The following is a 17,435-nucleotide window of genomic DNA, read 5'->3' on the forward strand; positions in this document are numbered from 1 at the left end:
TAATAATATTTCAGCATCACATTAACATGTGATGCTGTAATCCAACTTCTATTTTCAGCACAGGCAGAAAACTGGAACAAGAAACACAGGCAAGGCAAATGTCCTCTTTTAACCTAGAGATAGCATAGGAACACACCATTCTGTTCTGTTTCCACTTAGACTTATCCCAGAGGATACAAAAAAGTGTCTCAGAAAAGAAAGGAAAAATATTAGACAAATGAGAAGATTATACCTAGAGATGTAATAATTAAAAGAACATTACAAATCTGTTTATTCATCTGAAGGTGATAAAAATGAAGGCACCTGCAACCCTAAAACATGTGGGACTACTTCATACTTACTTTGCTTCAAAGTACATGGTTTTCTTACATCCTTCAAATGATGTATAAAAATGGTATGCTCTCATTTATCTGCATAGTATATCTCACTTATTCCTCACGCTTACCTAGAGATATACTGGAGAATAATTATTTTTATGGTTAAAAATATCTACTTATATTTCCAATTTTATGATTGTTAGTGCTGAAACTTTAATCTCTTGGGCTGTGGCAGCATGACTAGCAGACCTTAGCACAAGTCTGTTACCTACTTCTGTCTAAACCCATCAAAATCAACTGAAGGGAGAATAAAGGTCTATTTTGAACACATACTGATATCAGTTATAAAGTGCAAAACAGAAGGAAAGGCTGTAAAAATCGCACACACATGAGAAGAGTGTGTGAGAATATTTTGGTAGAGTGTAAGTGAAGTCTCCATTTGGCCTACAAATTTTGTCTGTGTTTCCAGTGCTGATGCTCAGGAAGGAAGGGACCATCATGCCTTCTGGAGCCTGAAGCTTATTAGATGAGGAAAAAAAAAACCCCACAATATTGTACCTGTAAAGTGCACTCATTTGATATGGAAATCCTAGAGGTTATAAAATTCTGCTTTTGCTATCTTTACAGTCATTTTTTACAGTAAAATCTTTTTTTCAAAAGTTCTCACTTGAAAGCACACAGTACATTTTCAAATAATTGCCTAGGAAGAGTATATTCAGATTGTGTTACATTTCAACAGGATTGACCTAGGTGATGTTTTAAATGTTTTTACTACAGTGGCTAGTTTGCATCTTGAGATGAAATAAGGGAAAATATGAAAGGCACTTAGTGCATTGCTACTATAGGGGTACAAGGAAACTGAAAAGAAAACCTGAATTGTTGCTCTTAGAACTTTCTTCTGTGAAGACTGGAACAATCTCTTATTTGCTTTCCTTCATAATTTATGACTTCTGAATGTACTACTAAGATACAAGTGAACAATAAAAAAAATGTTAAGTATTAGAGGTTAGACTGATAATCTAGACTGTAAATTGTCATGTAGTTTTCTGGCCTGTGAGAAATCTGGAAAGGAATTGCAGAAAGTGCTAGCCTCCTTTCTAAAGGATATTTAGGTTCTGAAAGTTAATTTGAGGCCTATCACTCAATTATATCACAGTGAGAATGCTTAGAGGAGAAAAAAAGGCTTGTAAGTAACCACTGGAAGAAGGTAAGTTGCCATTCTGCAGTGTAAGCTCTACTGTCTTTTAGGTGAAAATGTCACATTTATGCAGTGAGAGTGAGCAGAGAGTGCACAGAAAGGGCTGTGCATTTTAGTCCTCACTTGCTGTCCTGAATGATAAATCTGACTCTTTTGTCAACATTTGCATCAGGACCTCTGTGTTCCTATTGCTGAGCTCTTTCATTTGCTTGTTTTTCTTCAAACTTAGGATTTGGTTGCTTGTTTGCTTGGAAAGATACAAAACCACATTATCTAAACTGAAAAAGAATGGAGAAAAACAAAACAAAACAAATGAACAAAAACGGGACAAAGCCCTTCACATCTGTGAATACTGTGAAGCTGTACTGATGGCTGCCCCGCTGTCATTTCTCTCTGTTTCTGCTTTCAGGGGAGGGCACCAGTGACTGAAAGAGCCTGCTCCTTGGTGTTTGAGTGGCCTTTGTTGCATGCTGAGTGTCTGGTAATTTTCTGAAGAGCAGACACAATACATGTGAGGGTCTCAATAGTGCTGCAGACTTTCTTTTTCAAGTCTAGGGTGTGCAGTAGTATACACAAGCAAGCAAATGGCATCTATGTGATGTATGGTATACTGCAATAAAATGAAAAGGTTGATCAACTTCTACATGTTTTCTACAAGCATGCATTACAGAAAAAGGTTTATTTATTCTTATGAATAGTAGGAGGAAGAGCTCTATCCATGCTATTGTGAAATAATATAGGAAGTGAAGAGGAAGCACAACTATTTTTTTTTTTCACCCAAACTAGAGCCATTTTTTTTACAGAAGTGAGATCTTTTTTGGCTCTGAAGAACATGCACCTGCGCTAGCTTCTCAGTAAACTGCCTCTGACAAGCAGCGTGCCTCCAGGTGATTTTTCACATGCAATTCCTTGTAGCCAAGGAATAGCCAAGCTCTATAAGCTACAGCACAGACTCAGCATCCAAGCTAGGAAGATAGCACATAACCATGGGGAGAGCCAAAAATCAGCTGTGAAAGAAATATATTTGTGTGCTATTATTTTTTTTCTTTCTGAAAAGAAGTTGCTGTATTTGTTCCATATATCAAAAGCTGAATCTAATTTTTATAAAATCTCTGCAGCTTTGTTTTATAGTCTACTATTCATAACACTGCTGATCTGCCCCTGTCAGCTGCCTTCTGACAAACTAATTAAAATACCATAGACATTTCTTTGAGCTTAGCAACCTGAAAACTGCAGCTCAGAGTAAGTGTTCTTAGCTGAAATTGAGGTTAACCTCAGGCAGCACCTTCTTGCTCTGGTTAAAAGGCTTTGAAACACAGTTTCACTGACAAAAGAATCCACAGAGGAAAGCTTTTTAGATGAGGAAACCCCCAAAATGACAACTTACCGTTTCGTAGGTCCTGATTGGGTTCAGGTAGCTCTCATGTGAGTTCTTGCCAAGGCCAGAAAGTTTATTCTGCAACCCACCTGCTTCCTTCGATTGGCTCCTATGATACCGCTCTATGTTGATCAAGTGGGCAACAATATGGATGCCTGCAGCCGAGGAAGGATGATGTAAAACTGAAGATGCAATTACACGTGTCCTCTATGCCAGAGGAATATCAATAAGCATATTATAAACTATTCAAAAAGAGTTAAATTAAGACTAAGTTAAGAGTTAATTGAGAGCTCCCCATGATGAACTAGCAACAACAGGAAAAATTTATTGTTGTCTAATGCATAGCAACTGCTTTGAATTGCAGAGAGGAAGAAAAGCACCAGTGTGATCTCACATGTTTACTGTCAAGTGCCCTGCACTCTTCAGGGTTATAGAAGGAGGATCTCTTGAGAGATGAGATAAAAGCACTTGCCCCTGATTTATATAGTTCAAAATGAGGTAACTAATTAAAATCCCTAGATTTTGTTAAAATTAGGATGTGGTCTGATCTAATGTTGTGACACAGGACATTAACATATGCACTCTGGCTCTGAACGATTTACAACATATACCAGAGGAGATTTAAGAGAGGTATCCCAATTTTTCCCATATGAGCAAGCATCACTTTATGAAAGTAGAGCTGGCAAGTTTTATGTGAAATAAGGAGGGGCCCATTATGGGCCATGATAATATTTACTTCAGTGAGGGAAAACAGGAGGGACTGTGATTTTGAGGAAAAGGTCTGAATCACTAGCACATTGATATTAGTTATGGTTTGCCCAGATGGTCATACACCATCTCTTCGCTTGGTTTGTTCTTAAAAGGTACACAAGATAGTTAATTTAGAAAAAAAAATGCCTGAAAGTGAAATAACACTCATAAACCTTTTCCTGAATGGAGATATCTTCATTTCAAAAGAGAGGATGTAAAGATTGTTCCATTATTGGCTGACATAAATCATGCTAGGTGCAGAGTTTCACAGTCTTAAATATGTGAGATTCTAAAATCTACTGTAAGACAGCTGTCATTAATGAAAAATATTTAATACTTTAGTATGGAAAACAATGAAAGCAATTATATGTTTACAGTACACCTATTAGGATGCACTATTTCTAGTTTTTATAATTAGCTTCCCATCATCATCTCTTTTTTAGTGTTTTTCTGTTCCTGTGCCTGACCATTATAAAGACCTTTCTAAAGTGCAATAATTGAGGTAAAACCAAACTAATCTGCCTCCCTGAACAATAATGTTCTCTCAGAAGTTTTATTTCACTTTTTTCTTTGTTTCAATTCAAAGTTTCTAGTTGCCCAAGATAGCTGTTTTAGACTAATCATACCATAAATAAAAACACAGTGCATAAGGACGTTGATATTGTGAAGTCCTTTGGGTATGTGTCCACTTAGTGAGCTACATTGCTCCACGTGAGAGGTGAGCTCCTGCACACTGCCTGGAAGAGCTCTGGGCAGGGGAAAGTGATTTAAAGCCAGACTCTGGCCATAGAAGCACTCAAAGCAGTCAGTGTGAAAGGTGGAAGATTACGTTCTGCCTCTCAGGAGGAGCTAAGGCTGTCTATCCTGGCTGGTGAGGAGCTGTTTTCACTTCTCCTGATGTGATCCCTGTAGAGATGGGCTAGGCACTGTGGTAGGCATGCACTCTGAAGCCCTTCTGGATTGTATATATCATCCACAAGGGAATGATAGCATAGGTCCCCCCACATCATTGCTTGACACATATTTTACCCCATTGCCCCATACTTAGATGCTCACTGGTAGATGAGAGACCTATTTTAAATTACTCTTTGTACATAATTTAAAGTAGGGACTTAAATTGAGGCACAGGCCCTAGCCACTGGGCTATTCTCTTGGGAGCTGACTTCTGACATAATCTTTAATAAGAATAATCAACAATTTATCAGCACAGGGATGACAAGTGAGTATCCCAAGTTCTGAGCACCCCATTGCAAAATCAAGTTCCCTTTTTCTTTTCTGAATCTTGGGTCCAATGAATAATATATTATTTATACAAACCGAAATATAGCTTCAACGGGATCGAGGCTGAATCCAAATAGATATAAGCTGCAGAGAAATAAAATGAGCCTGGAAATTAGAAGACAGATTCAGGCCATCAGAGGAATGAGATTCTAAAATAACCTTTCAATAAACGGGATAATGGAATGAAGCAATCTAAGTGGCTTTAGGCTGAAGGTTGGTCAGTTTTATGAAACAGCATATATGATGTGCCTACCAGCATTAGAAGGTATCAGACTGTCTGACCCAACTTGTTCTGTGTGTGTTTTTATGGATTAGCTGCTGTATGTGGAACAATCTGGCCAACATCATACTGGAGCACCTCCTTGGAGCTTGCCTATGTGACTGGGGTCCCAGAGATTTGGCAATGCTGAGATAGGGAGCTAGGATGTGGGAGGTGCGGCATGAGCAGAGAGCAAGGCACCTAGATTCAGATCTTTGAAACCAAAATACCTGAGAGGTGCTGAGCTGTCAGGCTTAGCAGCAGCTGTGCGGGGGCTGTGGCAATCTGTTCCCGAGCGTACGGCTGATGGATAAGCAGTATATAAACACTGTTTATGTATTTAAGTGTAACAGTACTTTTAAGTGCTGAGTGGGAAGTGGGGGGAGCTGCTCCTCGATGGAGCTCCTTTCAGAGCAGATGTTTTGGCCTGGTGAGGGTGTTACTGGATCCAGCTGGACGGGAACCAAGCTGCTGCTTGACAAGGACCTGATTTCTCTGATAGCTGAAAGAGCTCATTCTGAGGTGAGCCTGAGGGGTGGCTGCGGTGGGTTTGAGGGCTGCACACAGCCCAACACCTGCCCATGGCAAAGAGGACAGAAAAGTTTCCAAAACAGGGAGACCTGACAGTGAATCTCTGAGTGGGCTTGGGCTGAGCAGGCTTACCCTGCCATCTGCTACTGGGCAGTGACTAAGTCAGGAGTGACACTTGTGCCTTTTGCCTTCTATACATGCACAGCACTCCTAATAACTCCAATATGAAGCAAATAGTCACCACAGCCTTGGACTAGATGAATTTCACAGTGTTTTTCTGTTGTTTTACCGAGGGTTCCCTGAAATGTATATGCTGCAGGTTATGCACTATTTCTGTTACTTAAAGTAGATTTGCTATAGGTGGAAGTTTAAATCTGTTTTCAAAGCAAAACATGTTATCTCTCTCTGCTGAAGTAAACAGATCTTAGAAATTAAATGCTGCACATTGTGAAGTTCTAAGGCACAATGATGAAAGTTTTGTTGTTTAGAAGACTATGAAGTCTTGCATTTTCTCAGATTGTCTGTGAGATTGTCTGTGATACATAAAAATTCTAGCCAGGTCAACAGCGACAGAGAGCCTAGTACTACTCATGTATGCTGAGTGTTGAGCATGAAATGAGTTGGTAGTTCCTCCCAGACTGTCAGAAATCCATGCACTCTAACAGTGATTTTGAATTTGAATAGAAAAAAAACATAGGTTGAGTAGACATACATTCCCAATAATTATTTTAGCCCCAAATTTAATTGCAAAATTCAATGTTGCTTTTATTTTTTTTCCCTAGAAGATCAGATTTTTGCAACTTAAACTAGTAAGCTTCTCCATCTGGTCTGCAGGCTTTTAAGAAATGCTTTTGTCCAACAGCATTTTATTCCACTTTATTGCAGGTGTTACTGCCACTGGAAACATTGTCATACTGTCTTCTTTGGGATTTATATCTTCTTCCTTCCTGGGTGACATTCATTCCAGCTTTCAACTATCCAGGTAGAGGGTATTAAAGGCATAGAAGTCTACCAGAATGAATAAGATAGGTCTTTTCTGCAAACTACTCTGTGGTGACTGTTCGCATACAGAGTATAATGAAACACAGGAAAATACTAACATTGAAATGAACGCATTTAGTATGCTGGTTTCCCTGGATCTCCTATGATCTTAAATATTGCCCTGAGTGCTACTTTTGATGGGTTTCTTGTGTGCCACTAGGAACAAATGATGCAATCTAAAAGTGAATTATAGCTGGATAGTAGGAGTAATGCAAAGATCTAATTCCATTTTCAGTGTGGTTCGTTTAATACACAATAGTTGTAGCAAGCTACAGTCTGGTACTGGATACACTGTCATTAGCTAAAATATTTTACATCCTTAAAGTTTATTTTCTGAAAGTCCTTTACATCTGCAGTGTACAGAACTTACTAAGGATTTCCAAAATTAACATGCAAATTTCTGAAATCTGAGCTTTCTACATTTTGTGTATATAAGTATGTGTGTATATACACATACACACCACTAGGATAGCCATGAATACAAAGTTTAAGGTACTATATCTCAGCATTTTTTTTCTCATTCTGCATGACTAAGTATAAATTAAGCCGTGCAATCTCTAAAGTAAAATTCCTTTTGATATCAGTTTATGAAGACTGAAGGATTCAGGCTGTTGTTTTTAACAACATCTGGAACCGTTAAAGCACTTAACATGTATTAATTTGTATCTGACCCTGAAATGTTCTATCTAGTCCACCTCTGAGATCAAATAAAAGGTTTTATTGGAAAGAGGGAGGGAGAAAAGGGTTGCTATTAGAGCATGGTGTTTACTGTACATGTTCTTAAATACAAAGAGATGTAATTAAATTATCTTGAAAGTCTGGTCAATTTAGCTAGTCTTATTCAGCCAATTGTGCCTTCAGTGAAGCATGCACAACTCTCATTGAACTAAACAGAAATTGCATGTGTTTATCTGAGGGCAAGATTTCCCTCTCCCTTTTCTACATGCCTGTACAGGATAACAATCAAACTGGAGTTTGTTGCTCGAAGTTAAATGTTTTGATTAACCAACATCTCATGAGAAAATCAGATGGGCAAATGGTGGCCTTTCTGCTCACAGTGAAGAGAGTGGCTTTGCAGGAATTTCACGAAGACCCTGGGTCTTCTGTGCTAACCCAGATGGGATTCCGATGCCATCCACTACCTTGTGTCACTTCTAGTTACATGTAACTCTTCATTCGACTTCATATTGTCTTTTGAACAGAAAAAGCATAGGTGATGTTAAATCTAAGGCAATAGTCACCACACACGACCTGCATTATATTTTTTAAAATGGTTATTTACATCAAACAAGAATTTGCAGATGGCTGTTTTTTAATCTAGCTGGAGGTTTATCATCCTTAATTTATAGTAATTTTACTCCTTGTGCTTTCTAGGAATTCCAAGAGTTAAACAATCTGACTGAAAAAAAAAAAGTTTAATTGAAATTAGATCGAAAAAATCTGCAAATTCTGAAAGTCCAGAACTCAGATTTCAACTAAACCTCTTCTTAAGATAAAAATCTGCTTTCCTAAAAACTTATTAATTTACACAAAAATGCATCTTTAATCTCTTCACATGGCTAATTCTCTATACCCATCATTAACAATATGCAGTTGAAAACTGAAATTTTTTTTAGTCTTTCAGCTATAGCATTTTCAGTGCTTGCCAGAAACTAAGCACATCTGGCACCACTACTGTCTTTATTTTGCATATTTCTAAAGGAATACACACTACTGGAAATTTTGAAGAGAAGGAAACACTATTTCAAACAGAATAATTCCAAAAGATTTCTCATTTCATCCTTTATTCTCCCTTAATTCCTTGAGCTTTATTCATATCATAAGTCAAAGACTGTTGGAGCTATGCATTTGTATAACCTTCTGCAAACACCAGAGCAACAGGAGAAGCAATTAATTCTTCAAGACATGCCAATGGAAAGACAAAGGAATCCCCCCAAACACTCCTTACTTTAGAAAATACATGGATGTGCTTTCTCACGATGGTGAAAACAACACAATAAGAGAAATGTGTTGTACGTAATGTTATTTACTCATCTCTTAAAGATATCCTTGGGTTCAATGTAATGCCTCTCAACTAAAAGGTCCATTTGAATCAAAAAGTCTAGGATGATTTGCATTGATCAAACTGAGAGTCTGTGAAACTATGATTTTATTCTAGTTGAGTTACGGGTCTATAAGGAAGATTTATTAGAGGGTGAATAACTCCCAGACAGCTCTTATCATAGACAGGCATGCAGAACTCAGGAAGCCAAACTAAGCAGAATTCCCTTTACTGAATTTTCAATGATGCACTTGATTATAGATAGCATTGTTTACTCTCTTTTTCTTCCTTCTTTCACTAGTCTCTAATTATATTCCTTTATAACTTGACCAATTAAAGCCCAAATTTGAATTTCTATTAGAGTTGATGAAAAATTAAAGCTACAGAGGTACTTTTTCCAAAGCCACACAAACCTTGACTGAGCTAGTTGTAGGAGCCAGACAGTACTAATGTCACACTATTTTTAGTATGCTATTAAATAAACACCCTGGAATAACACCACCTGGCAAGCTGAGATGAAAACATGTTGCTTTAATAACAAAGGAGTCTACAATTTTATTTTGTGAGGATAAGATTAGATACCTGATCTGCAAATTGGTTTAACTTCTTGCTGCCACACTTAGGATATTGAACACATAAGGAGAGAGCTTTAACTTAGCTAAGAATGACTAAGCTGCAACAGTTCAATAGGATTTCATTATGTTTTTGTGTAACAAAAAGCAAGAAAGGTAGTCCTTGCATAAATAATGTGTCAGATGAGTGGAAAATGACTTATCTGTATTTACATATCATTGTAACACTTAAATGTCATAATAAGGTACTCTCTATGATTGTAGGTACCTCTGTTGTGAGAAATGGAAACTGTGGTTTTCTTATACTATGTGTTATGAAGATTGATTTTTTTATGTATTTTAAATTAAATTTCAAGACTACTGAGTTTCTGGCCCTTCTTTATCTAAAGTTGACTGTAAAATGATGTAGTGTTTTCCCAAACAAGATATTTGTTTCTCACTTATTGGTTAAAGAAGCATGTTCCTAAGTTGTCATATTTTGTTTATCAGACTCTGTGGTATTTTTTTTTATTCATCAACAATTTCATCAGCTATCTGTCCATTTGATGTTCCTAAAAAAACCCCAAAGCTTCATTTTTTATCCCCTCTAGAATGACAGAATTATATAATGGTGCTTTCTTTCATTTGACATCAGCTCCTGTGTATTTGTCTTTGGAATTGCTGAAGCCATAAAGTAATCACTTTTCTGATAAACTTGCACTTCCTAAACTGTCCACCTTAATGCACTAGCAAACATTTTATATGTTTATATATATAACCTAAAAGGTTTGACTGCGCAGTTTTGCTTTCTTTTTGGAGCATGACAAATTATACAACAAGTAGAAGTTGGTTAATTTACATTCCTGGGTTGATTTGTTAATTAAAGAAGCAATGTTGCATTCTGTAGGAATCTGCTTTATGCTGAAACTGAACTCTGATAAATGAATGGACATGACAGATAAGCAAATCATTGTAATACATTTTTAGAAGCACATTCTCATCCGAATGCCTTCCTCTCCAAAAATTTTACCCTTATATAGAAAGAAGAAATTTTAGTTGTTGGATCACAATGGTATCTCTGACCCCATGTACTTGTCTAACTATGTGGGCACAAGAGTATACATGCATACATGCAAACAAGAGCTTCTGCCTTGTATATAGGGAAAAGAATACTGGAATCAAGGTCCACTGTGACAACTGGGGGGAAAAATGGTTATATGAGAATGCATTGTGCTGTAAATAACTGCCATAAACTCATTTACCTCCTTTTCCTTTTAAAACAATGGGCTATCTCCCTTTGATATCTTTGGTCATAAAGTGACTATAGAATATGGGACTTCCCTAAGCATCTCAACATGCCCAAGATCAAATAGATGTTTTTAAAAATATAGGCTGAGACCACAGTCTAATGACAAAATGTCCTAAGAACAGTGAACTTTCAGAAATCTAATTACCAAAGAGAACAACATCCTCTGTCCCAGGTACCTTTCCATCTTTACATATTTACGTCCTACTATTAGCTTTTATTCTTCCTTCTCTGCACATCCTTCCTACTCTCATTGTATCTCCTCTTCCCCTCATATTGTCTAAATTCCTAGTTGCTCCAGTCCTCTCCAGGTCCTTTAATCACCTGGGAACAGAAGAGTGCTAAGTTTTGTTCCTGGACAGGCCAGCGAACAACATGAACAGGCTCATTAAGTCTGCTGGTGAAACTGAACAGACTTGCAGCATTTCTCTGAAAGAAGTCATTAGCTCCTTGAACCCCCTCACCTATTTTTTCTAAAATTTGCAAGTCATGAATATTTTCGAGATAACTGCTTGTTTCAAATTTTGATGAAATTTTTTATCTGGTTGAAAAATTTTTGAAGAAGGGGATGTAGGTGTGGACAGATGAGCAGCAACTCACAAGTGTAATTTCCTTTAAAAAATCAGACTACAATGCCACATCTATTCTCCAAACATCCACTCCCAAGGATTTAAAGAAGTTATTTATACTAAGAGGACACAAATTGGTCAAGATCATAAAAGGGCAAATAGTTGCCACTACCCAAACAGAAAGTTCATCAAGTGTTGAAAACAAGGACGTGAATGATTAATTGGATGGAACCTTTACACCTATTTAAAGTTGCAGTCAACAAATGATCGCACTAAAGTAGCACATGTGTCAGAGCTGATGGGGCTTACAGCATTAGGCTGTAAATCACTGTGAAATTCAAAACGTTTCAAAGGTAAAGAAGAAAAAATGAAAAGAGAGCTTACTTGCATTTACAGCTATTCCATAGGCAACCATCTTGTGAAATGCGATGTTTTTGTCAAGTTGTCTCCTCAGTGCTCTTCCACAACACTTGGTGAAAAATCAAAATTTGTTTTATATCATTCTTATTTATAACTCACCCTTTAATATCACCTTGGATAGGAGATGAGTTCAGTACTTTTAAAATGAAGGAATTCAGGGAAATTTTTGGTTTAGCCTTATCTTTGGGTCCCATGTAATTATTGTTAGCATAGCTACACTCCAGTATTTCTTAAAGCTATTCAGCCTACATGGTGGTTCAAAACCAGATTGGTTAAAACTCTGCTGCAGTGAGCTGTAATTCTGTGTGGTTTACCTGGGACAGGGATTAGCTCATTTGCTGATGTACCAGTGCTGGAGCTGGTACCATACCATACACAGCCCAGCTGGTACCATACCATACACAGCCCAGCTGGGCCACCACTGCGTGCAGCTCGAGTCTTATTGCATGAACACAGCTAAACTGCTGGCAAAGGTAGCTCTGCATGAAAACGTTTTAGCCACTTTCATGAAATGCAAATTCTGGGGAAATAAGGCTGTCTGGACCTCAGTTGGTTGCATGCTTTATCTTGAAGATGCTCTTCAAGATGACAACATTGATCAGAAAGACAAAATTTTGACTATATTCAAGAAAGCACTCTATTCTCTAAGTTTTTACACAGCACATAACTGTATGTGGAAATACTTATTGTTAATTTATGCACTGATAAATACAACAAGACTTTCAGATGCCTTTCCAGAAGTCCAGAGCCTCCTTCCTTAAGTTTCTGAAAAATCTTCTGAATTCAACCTGCTATAAAAGAGTGTCGATTGCTGAGGACTGTTTGATATGTGACAGTACTCTAAGTCTAAAGAAGGAAGAGCAAAACTGAAAAAAAAATACAGGTTAAAAAAAAAATGTGATTGTGAAATTCCTGTTGTTTTTTGAATTATGAAGTAACGGGTGAAGTGACGGGTGACTTTTTCCTCAAACGTGGGTGTTTGGAATTCTCCTGACAGTAATAATTCCCTGTCAGCTGAAGCCTTGGCTAAGTAGAGCTAAAGCCTTGAGCACTTCCTATGTAGGATGCTGCAGTTAATATAAATGTCTCTAAACAGATGACCACTCAATTACAAAAACACATGTATACAAGAAGGAAGGAGCTGAAAGGTGGCCACTCAGCAGCAAGTACTTAACCATGCTCCTTTTCATCCTTATGGCACTTTTATCTATACATTTTCTCTCTCTGGTTTTCACTTTGCGGCTACACAGGATACATATTTTCTCTATTTGGCTAAATTGCATTCTTATGTCCCATTTTTGTAGCACTGTGCTATGCAGTGGCTGCCAAAATCAATGTTGCGTTTAGAGTACTGTGTTAAACAAACCATTTATTTCTCTTCAGTCATGAATATCTGGGAATTTAAGCAGTAATAACTAGGCAATAGGATACAGACTTCTCTGTCAAAAATTAAAGTTCCTTTGAAAATGTTTGATACAGACAATATTGCTGAAATGTAGAAATAAAAAGAGGATAGTATGGTTATTTGAAAAGTGGTACTTACAGTGCTTACTCCTCGTAAGAGTGAAATTAGGTTTCTACTGACTGGTAACAGGATTAGCATGCAGTTAAAATTAAGGCATGTTGCAGAAGCTCTCGCCCAAGCCAATGTTGACTGTACACATAGCAATATGAAGAAATTAGATTGCAAATTTGGTATAGCAAGAACAAAAGAAAAGTATTTATTATCATAATACTCATATGTAAAAAGTACTGTTGAAACATCAGGAAAATTATTATCATGAATGATGTGAATAAAATCATGCTCTTCATACATTCTCCCTATGGACCCCTTTAACAATCTAACTTGTACTTACTCCCAGCATAATCCGTGTATAAATATAAGCATCTTCCTCTTCATACCAGTAGAAGGTATCAATAAACAAATATAAATTCAGTCCCAACCATAGCACCTGAAAAACAGGCCATGGATTGATGACTTACAATATTTTTACTGCATATAAGACTTGTTATGGTTATAGTTTAAAAAAAAAATCCGAGAGACACGTGAAAATCAGTGTACAAATCAGCTCTTGATCACAGGTGATAGAAATCACAAATGCTTGCTCAAATGAGGCTGTTTTTTAGAAATGTGGGATTATATCCTCACACATCCCATACAGGATGTAAATGGCATCTTCTGTGTGATAGCAAACTTGATCTAGAGGCAGGACTTAGCTTGGTCTCTGAAAAGCCAACAGAATCTAAAATTAAAAAATTTCAGAAACGAAGGGAATTAGGAGCTGGGGAGGTTTGCCCTTTCATCCCAGCTCACCAAAGCATCCGAAAATAATCCAGAATACAATGTGAAATACAATTCCATCTCTCTGTTCCCTTTATCTGAGACTAAACTACATGGACTTAAAAATAATTAAAAGAGTAAGACTTTAAAGTGTTTTTAAGAGTAGTTGTAAAAAGGCTGCTGAATATTTTATAGCAAGTTTTACATTTAGCTTGGGAGTATTACTGTAAGCAAACCATAAAATGTCTTTTAAGCAAACTTAAAATATTTATATATGCCCAATTACTTTTTTTTTAATGCTAAAAATACTCACTAATAACAGGACTGACAGTTTTTCATTTAAAATCCAGCATTCCATCTTGAGTGCCTCTTCCTGTGCTTGCCGCAGCTCACTCTTGCCTTCCAGTGTAACCTGAGGTCTCTGGCCATTCCTCTGGCTTTTCTACTAACTCTTCTGTCTTTAGATCTCAATGAGCACCTAGTGAGAGCTTTCTCTAGGAATTTTCTAATTAAAGACTCCCTGACAAGAACAGATCACCTAACAGACATGTCTTATGACCTGGGCAAATAAAACACTGGTTGTTGTCCAGTGCTTCCTCTTTCCAAAACTATTTCTCAACAAATAAGAGAAGCTTTCATTAAATTGTTTCTATGTTTCTTGCCTTTTTTTTTTTTTAATTTTCTGTTTTATTTTTATTTGTTTGTTGTTTTTTGCTTCCACTCTGCAGTTTGAGTGTAACATTCTTCATGATTTGTCTTTTAATGTAAGAGCAGATGGGAACATCCTTTATGTGGATATAAGACAGGAGCACTGTTAAAACAACTTGGAAGCAACAAAGTTGCAACAAAGAATCACCAATTTAAATGCTGTGGGCATAACATTCATTTGGATTAATCATGATTGTGGATTATGGCAGCCTTAAATTTGGGATAGTTTTCCATAATTCATGACAGTCATAAAATAAGTGGTCACTTTCTCTTGACCACACCATTTGGTGTAAAGCTACTCATAGTACTGTCCCTTCTGCTTGGCTGGAGGAGAGAAGTAGCAGCCGGTTTCCTCATGAACTTCTCTTTCAAAGCCCCATAAAGATCAGCTACCCTCACCTCAGATCTGGGAGGAGAGAATACTTGCTTCACAGGCAAGGAATAGAGTCATGGAGGTATTATGGAAATGTGGGCTCCGTTAATGGTGATCATGGACCCAGCAGCGCTTCAAGGTGCTCAGGACTCTGCAGCCCCCCAGCATGTTCCTAACGCAGCTTCCACCCTTCATCTGCCGCAGGGGCTACAGGAAATACAGGGCCTTCATCTGCATCTGTAGCTCCTGCCCTTCATCTGCAGTAGGGTCACTGTGTTGGCAATGCTTATGGTACTCAAGAAATACAAGTCTCTTGTAAATACACCCCATGAAAAATACCTAGAATCAGAGATTTGAGGGAGAGGGATTTTTTTTTTTTTTTAATTTATAAAAACAGATGCGCTTGTTCTTTAAAGTTTGTCCTAAGAATTTTTGAGCGTATTTCCTTCTTTGGAAGTTTATTCCAGTGAGGATTTAATGAGCCACCTGCAAAGATGAGACAGCAGAATTCAGCTCCTCTCGGCAAGATGAAAACCTTTTGACAGGTCAGTATATCAGAGAACACTGTTAGCCTATTCAAGGCCTTCCTTAGTAGGTAGTTATTTGAACAGCCAGCACTGTGGTGATATTCAATGCAGAGAACACATTTTCTGATTTCCTTTCACTAAGAGAGAAGAATAATTTATTGACTTTTCTGCACTCTCTAAAGGGAAATACCTTCTCTTTTGCCTCACTTAAACGCTTGAACTGGTAGCAAAGGATCTTCCTGGAAACAGGCCAAAGTCTCACACTAGGGCTGCTTGGAAGCACTGTCAGTAGCTACTGCAGTAAGGTTGCCCTGTCCTGATGAGCGCTCTTGATTTATTGCTGGCCCCCCTCTGCCAGGAGCTGTGTGAGCACTGGCGGTGATGATCTAATTCCTTACCCAGTGAAACCATTTCCTGAAGGTCTTTCTCAGCCTGACCCAGAAGGAGATACTTCTTTGACAAAACAGCAGACAAACTTCTAGATGTTGTTAGACACAGTGTCTTCAAGTGTGAGTCTAAACATTTTTTTTTTTTTTTGTATTTCTAAAATGCGAAGAACCACAGGAAATAATATTGAGATTTGAAGTGACTATTAAGTTTAGATGCTTTATAAGCAAGCACCAGTGACCATTAACATGCATTACTGAAACCACAGAGATGTGGCTGTGAATGTTCTAAATACAAGCATTTATGATAGATTTATATTGAGCTTTCTTTTCCTTAAACAGTAAGATTAAACCTTTCTATTAACAAACTCAGCAACCTACAACTCCAAGCCTAATGCAAGAATTGTCCATTGTCCATGATGTGACTTGATATAGTCACATCCCACAACCATATTCTTTATAGAAGCTCTTGGTAATGCATCAGCTAGCAAGATAGTGACTAGTGCTATTTTTCAGAGAGGTCAAAAAAGGAGAAAAAAAAGAAGAGGAAATTAGGGAGAAGGGAAGAGGAATGTACAAACTGTGAAGAGAAATACTGGTAATGTCAGATGCCAATTTTAACAACATTAAAGAAAGCTGGGTAGGGGGGGAAGAGAGGGAAGGAGGGGACCAAGTATCTGGATTAGCTGCACTTCAAAGGGAAACGCTGCACTGAGATGTTCTGCTTTGAAGTTCAGTGATCCAGACAGCAATTTTCTAAAATGAGTCAAAACTGGCATCTGAAATAGATTTTTTTTTCAGAGTGTAGCAGATTCATATGCTAGTTTAGGTTCCAAAATTTGTCTGGATCAGCAGCTGTACTTCAAAGCAGCACATCTCAGTACAGCATTTGACTTTGAAGTGCATGTGGTCCAGATGCCAGTGCTCTTAAAGGAGCCAATGAATCAAATGCACTTTATTTTTTGTCTGTTGAAGCAACTATGTTTTTTCTTGTGTATAATGATATTGTGTGTGGTCTTCAATATGGTATCTATCAATAAAAACATAAAGCTAACACAAAAGCTCTTTATAGCTTCATTTTCTACAAAGGGACCGATCATCATCATTTTATTATACTGATTTGCAGTGATCTCAGCCAATTTCTAGCACAAACTATTCAGACAAGACTGAGGGAAGGATATTTCATTGATTAAAGAACTAAATGTATTTCAGTTTGTTATTGTTTTATCATTATCGTGAGATGCAACTGTCCTAAAAAGGATGTGGAGTGAGGATGAAAAGGGATTTGTTCTAGCAGCTCAGGAAAAAGCAACACTAAACATACTGAGTGCCCCTGCAAGAGAAAGGCAAGGCTGTCATTAGCTTAAAAGGTCACTTTTTGCATGGAAAGAGGTTTATGAGGTGCTGAATTCTTCCATGTGAATATGTCTGCATTAATATCACTGTTTATGTCAATTACTGCTGCAGATCCCTACTGCAGTTAGTTCTATTTGATGGCAATTTCTGTCTTAGGTCAGT

The 17,435-nt window shown here is 37.5% G+C and overlaps 1 protein-coding gene across 1 annotated transcript in view; it reads right to left on the minus strand.

The window, feature by feature from the left end:
* The window catches only part of NOX3 (NADPH oxidase 3), a 37,275-nt gene extending 22,994 nt beyond the window's left edge, over positions 1 to 14,281 (minus strand). Inside the window, exons 1-5 of the mRNA XM_026044395.1 lie at positions 14,237 to 14,281; positions 13,499 to 13,594; positions 13,186 to 13,296; positions 11,607 to 11,691; positions 2,903 to 3,048 (exon numbers count right to left, since the gene is read on the minus strand). Coding sequence (XP_025900180.1) covers positions 2,903 to 3,048; positions 11,607 to 11,691; positions 13,186 to 13,296; positions 13,499 to 13,594; positions 14,237 to 14,281 — 483 coding nt within the window. The remainder of the gene's footprint in view (positions 1 to 2,902; positions 3,049 to 11,606; positions 11,692 to 13,185; positions 13,297 to 13,498; positions 13,595 to 14,236) is intronic.
* Between the last annotated feature and the right edge of the window lie 3,154 nt (positions 14,282 to 17,435).

The sequence above is a fragment of the Nothoprocta perdicaria genome, unplaced genomic scaffold (assembly GCF_003342845.1).
Source record: "Nothoprocta perdicaria isolate Ctin4 unplaced genomic scaffold, notPer1 scaffold_36, whole genome shotgun sequence".
NCBI classification, from domain to species: Eukaryota; Metazoa; Chordata; class Aves; order Tinamiformes; family Tinamidae; genus Nothoprocta; species Nothoprocta perdicaria.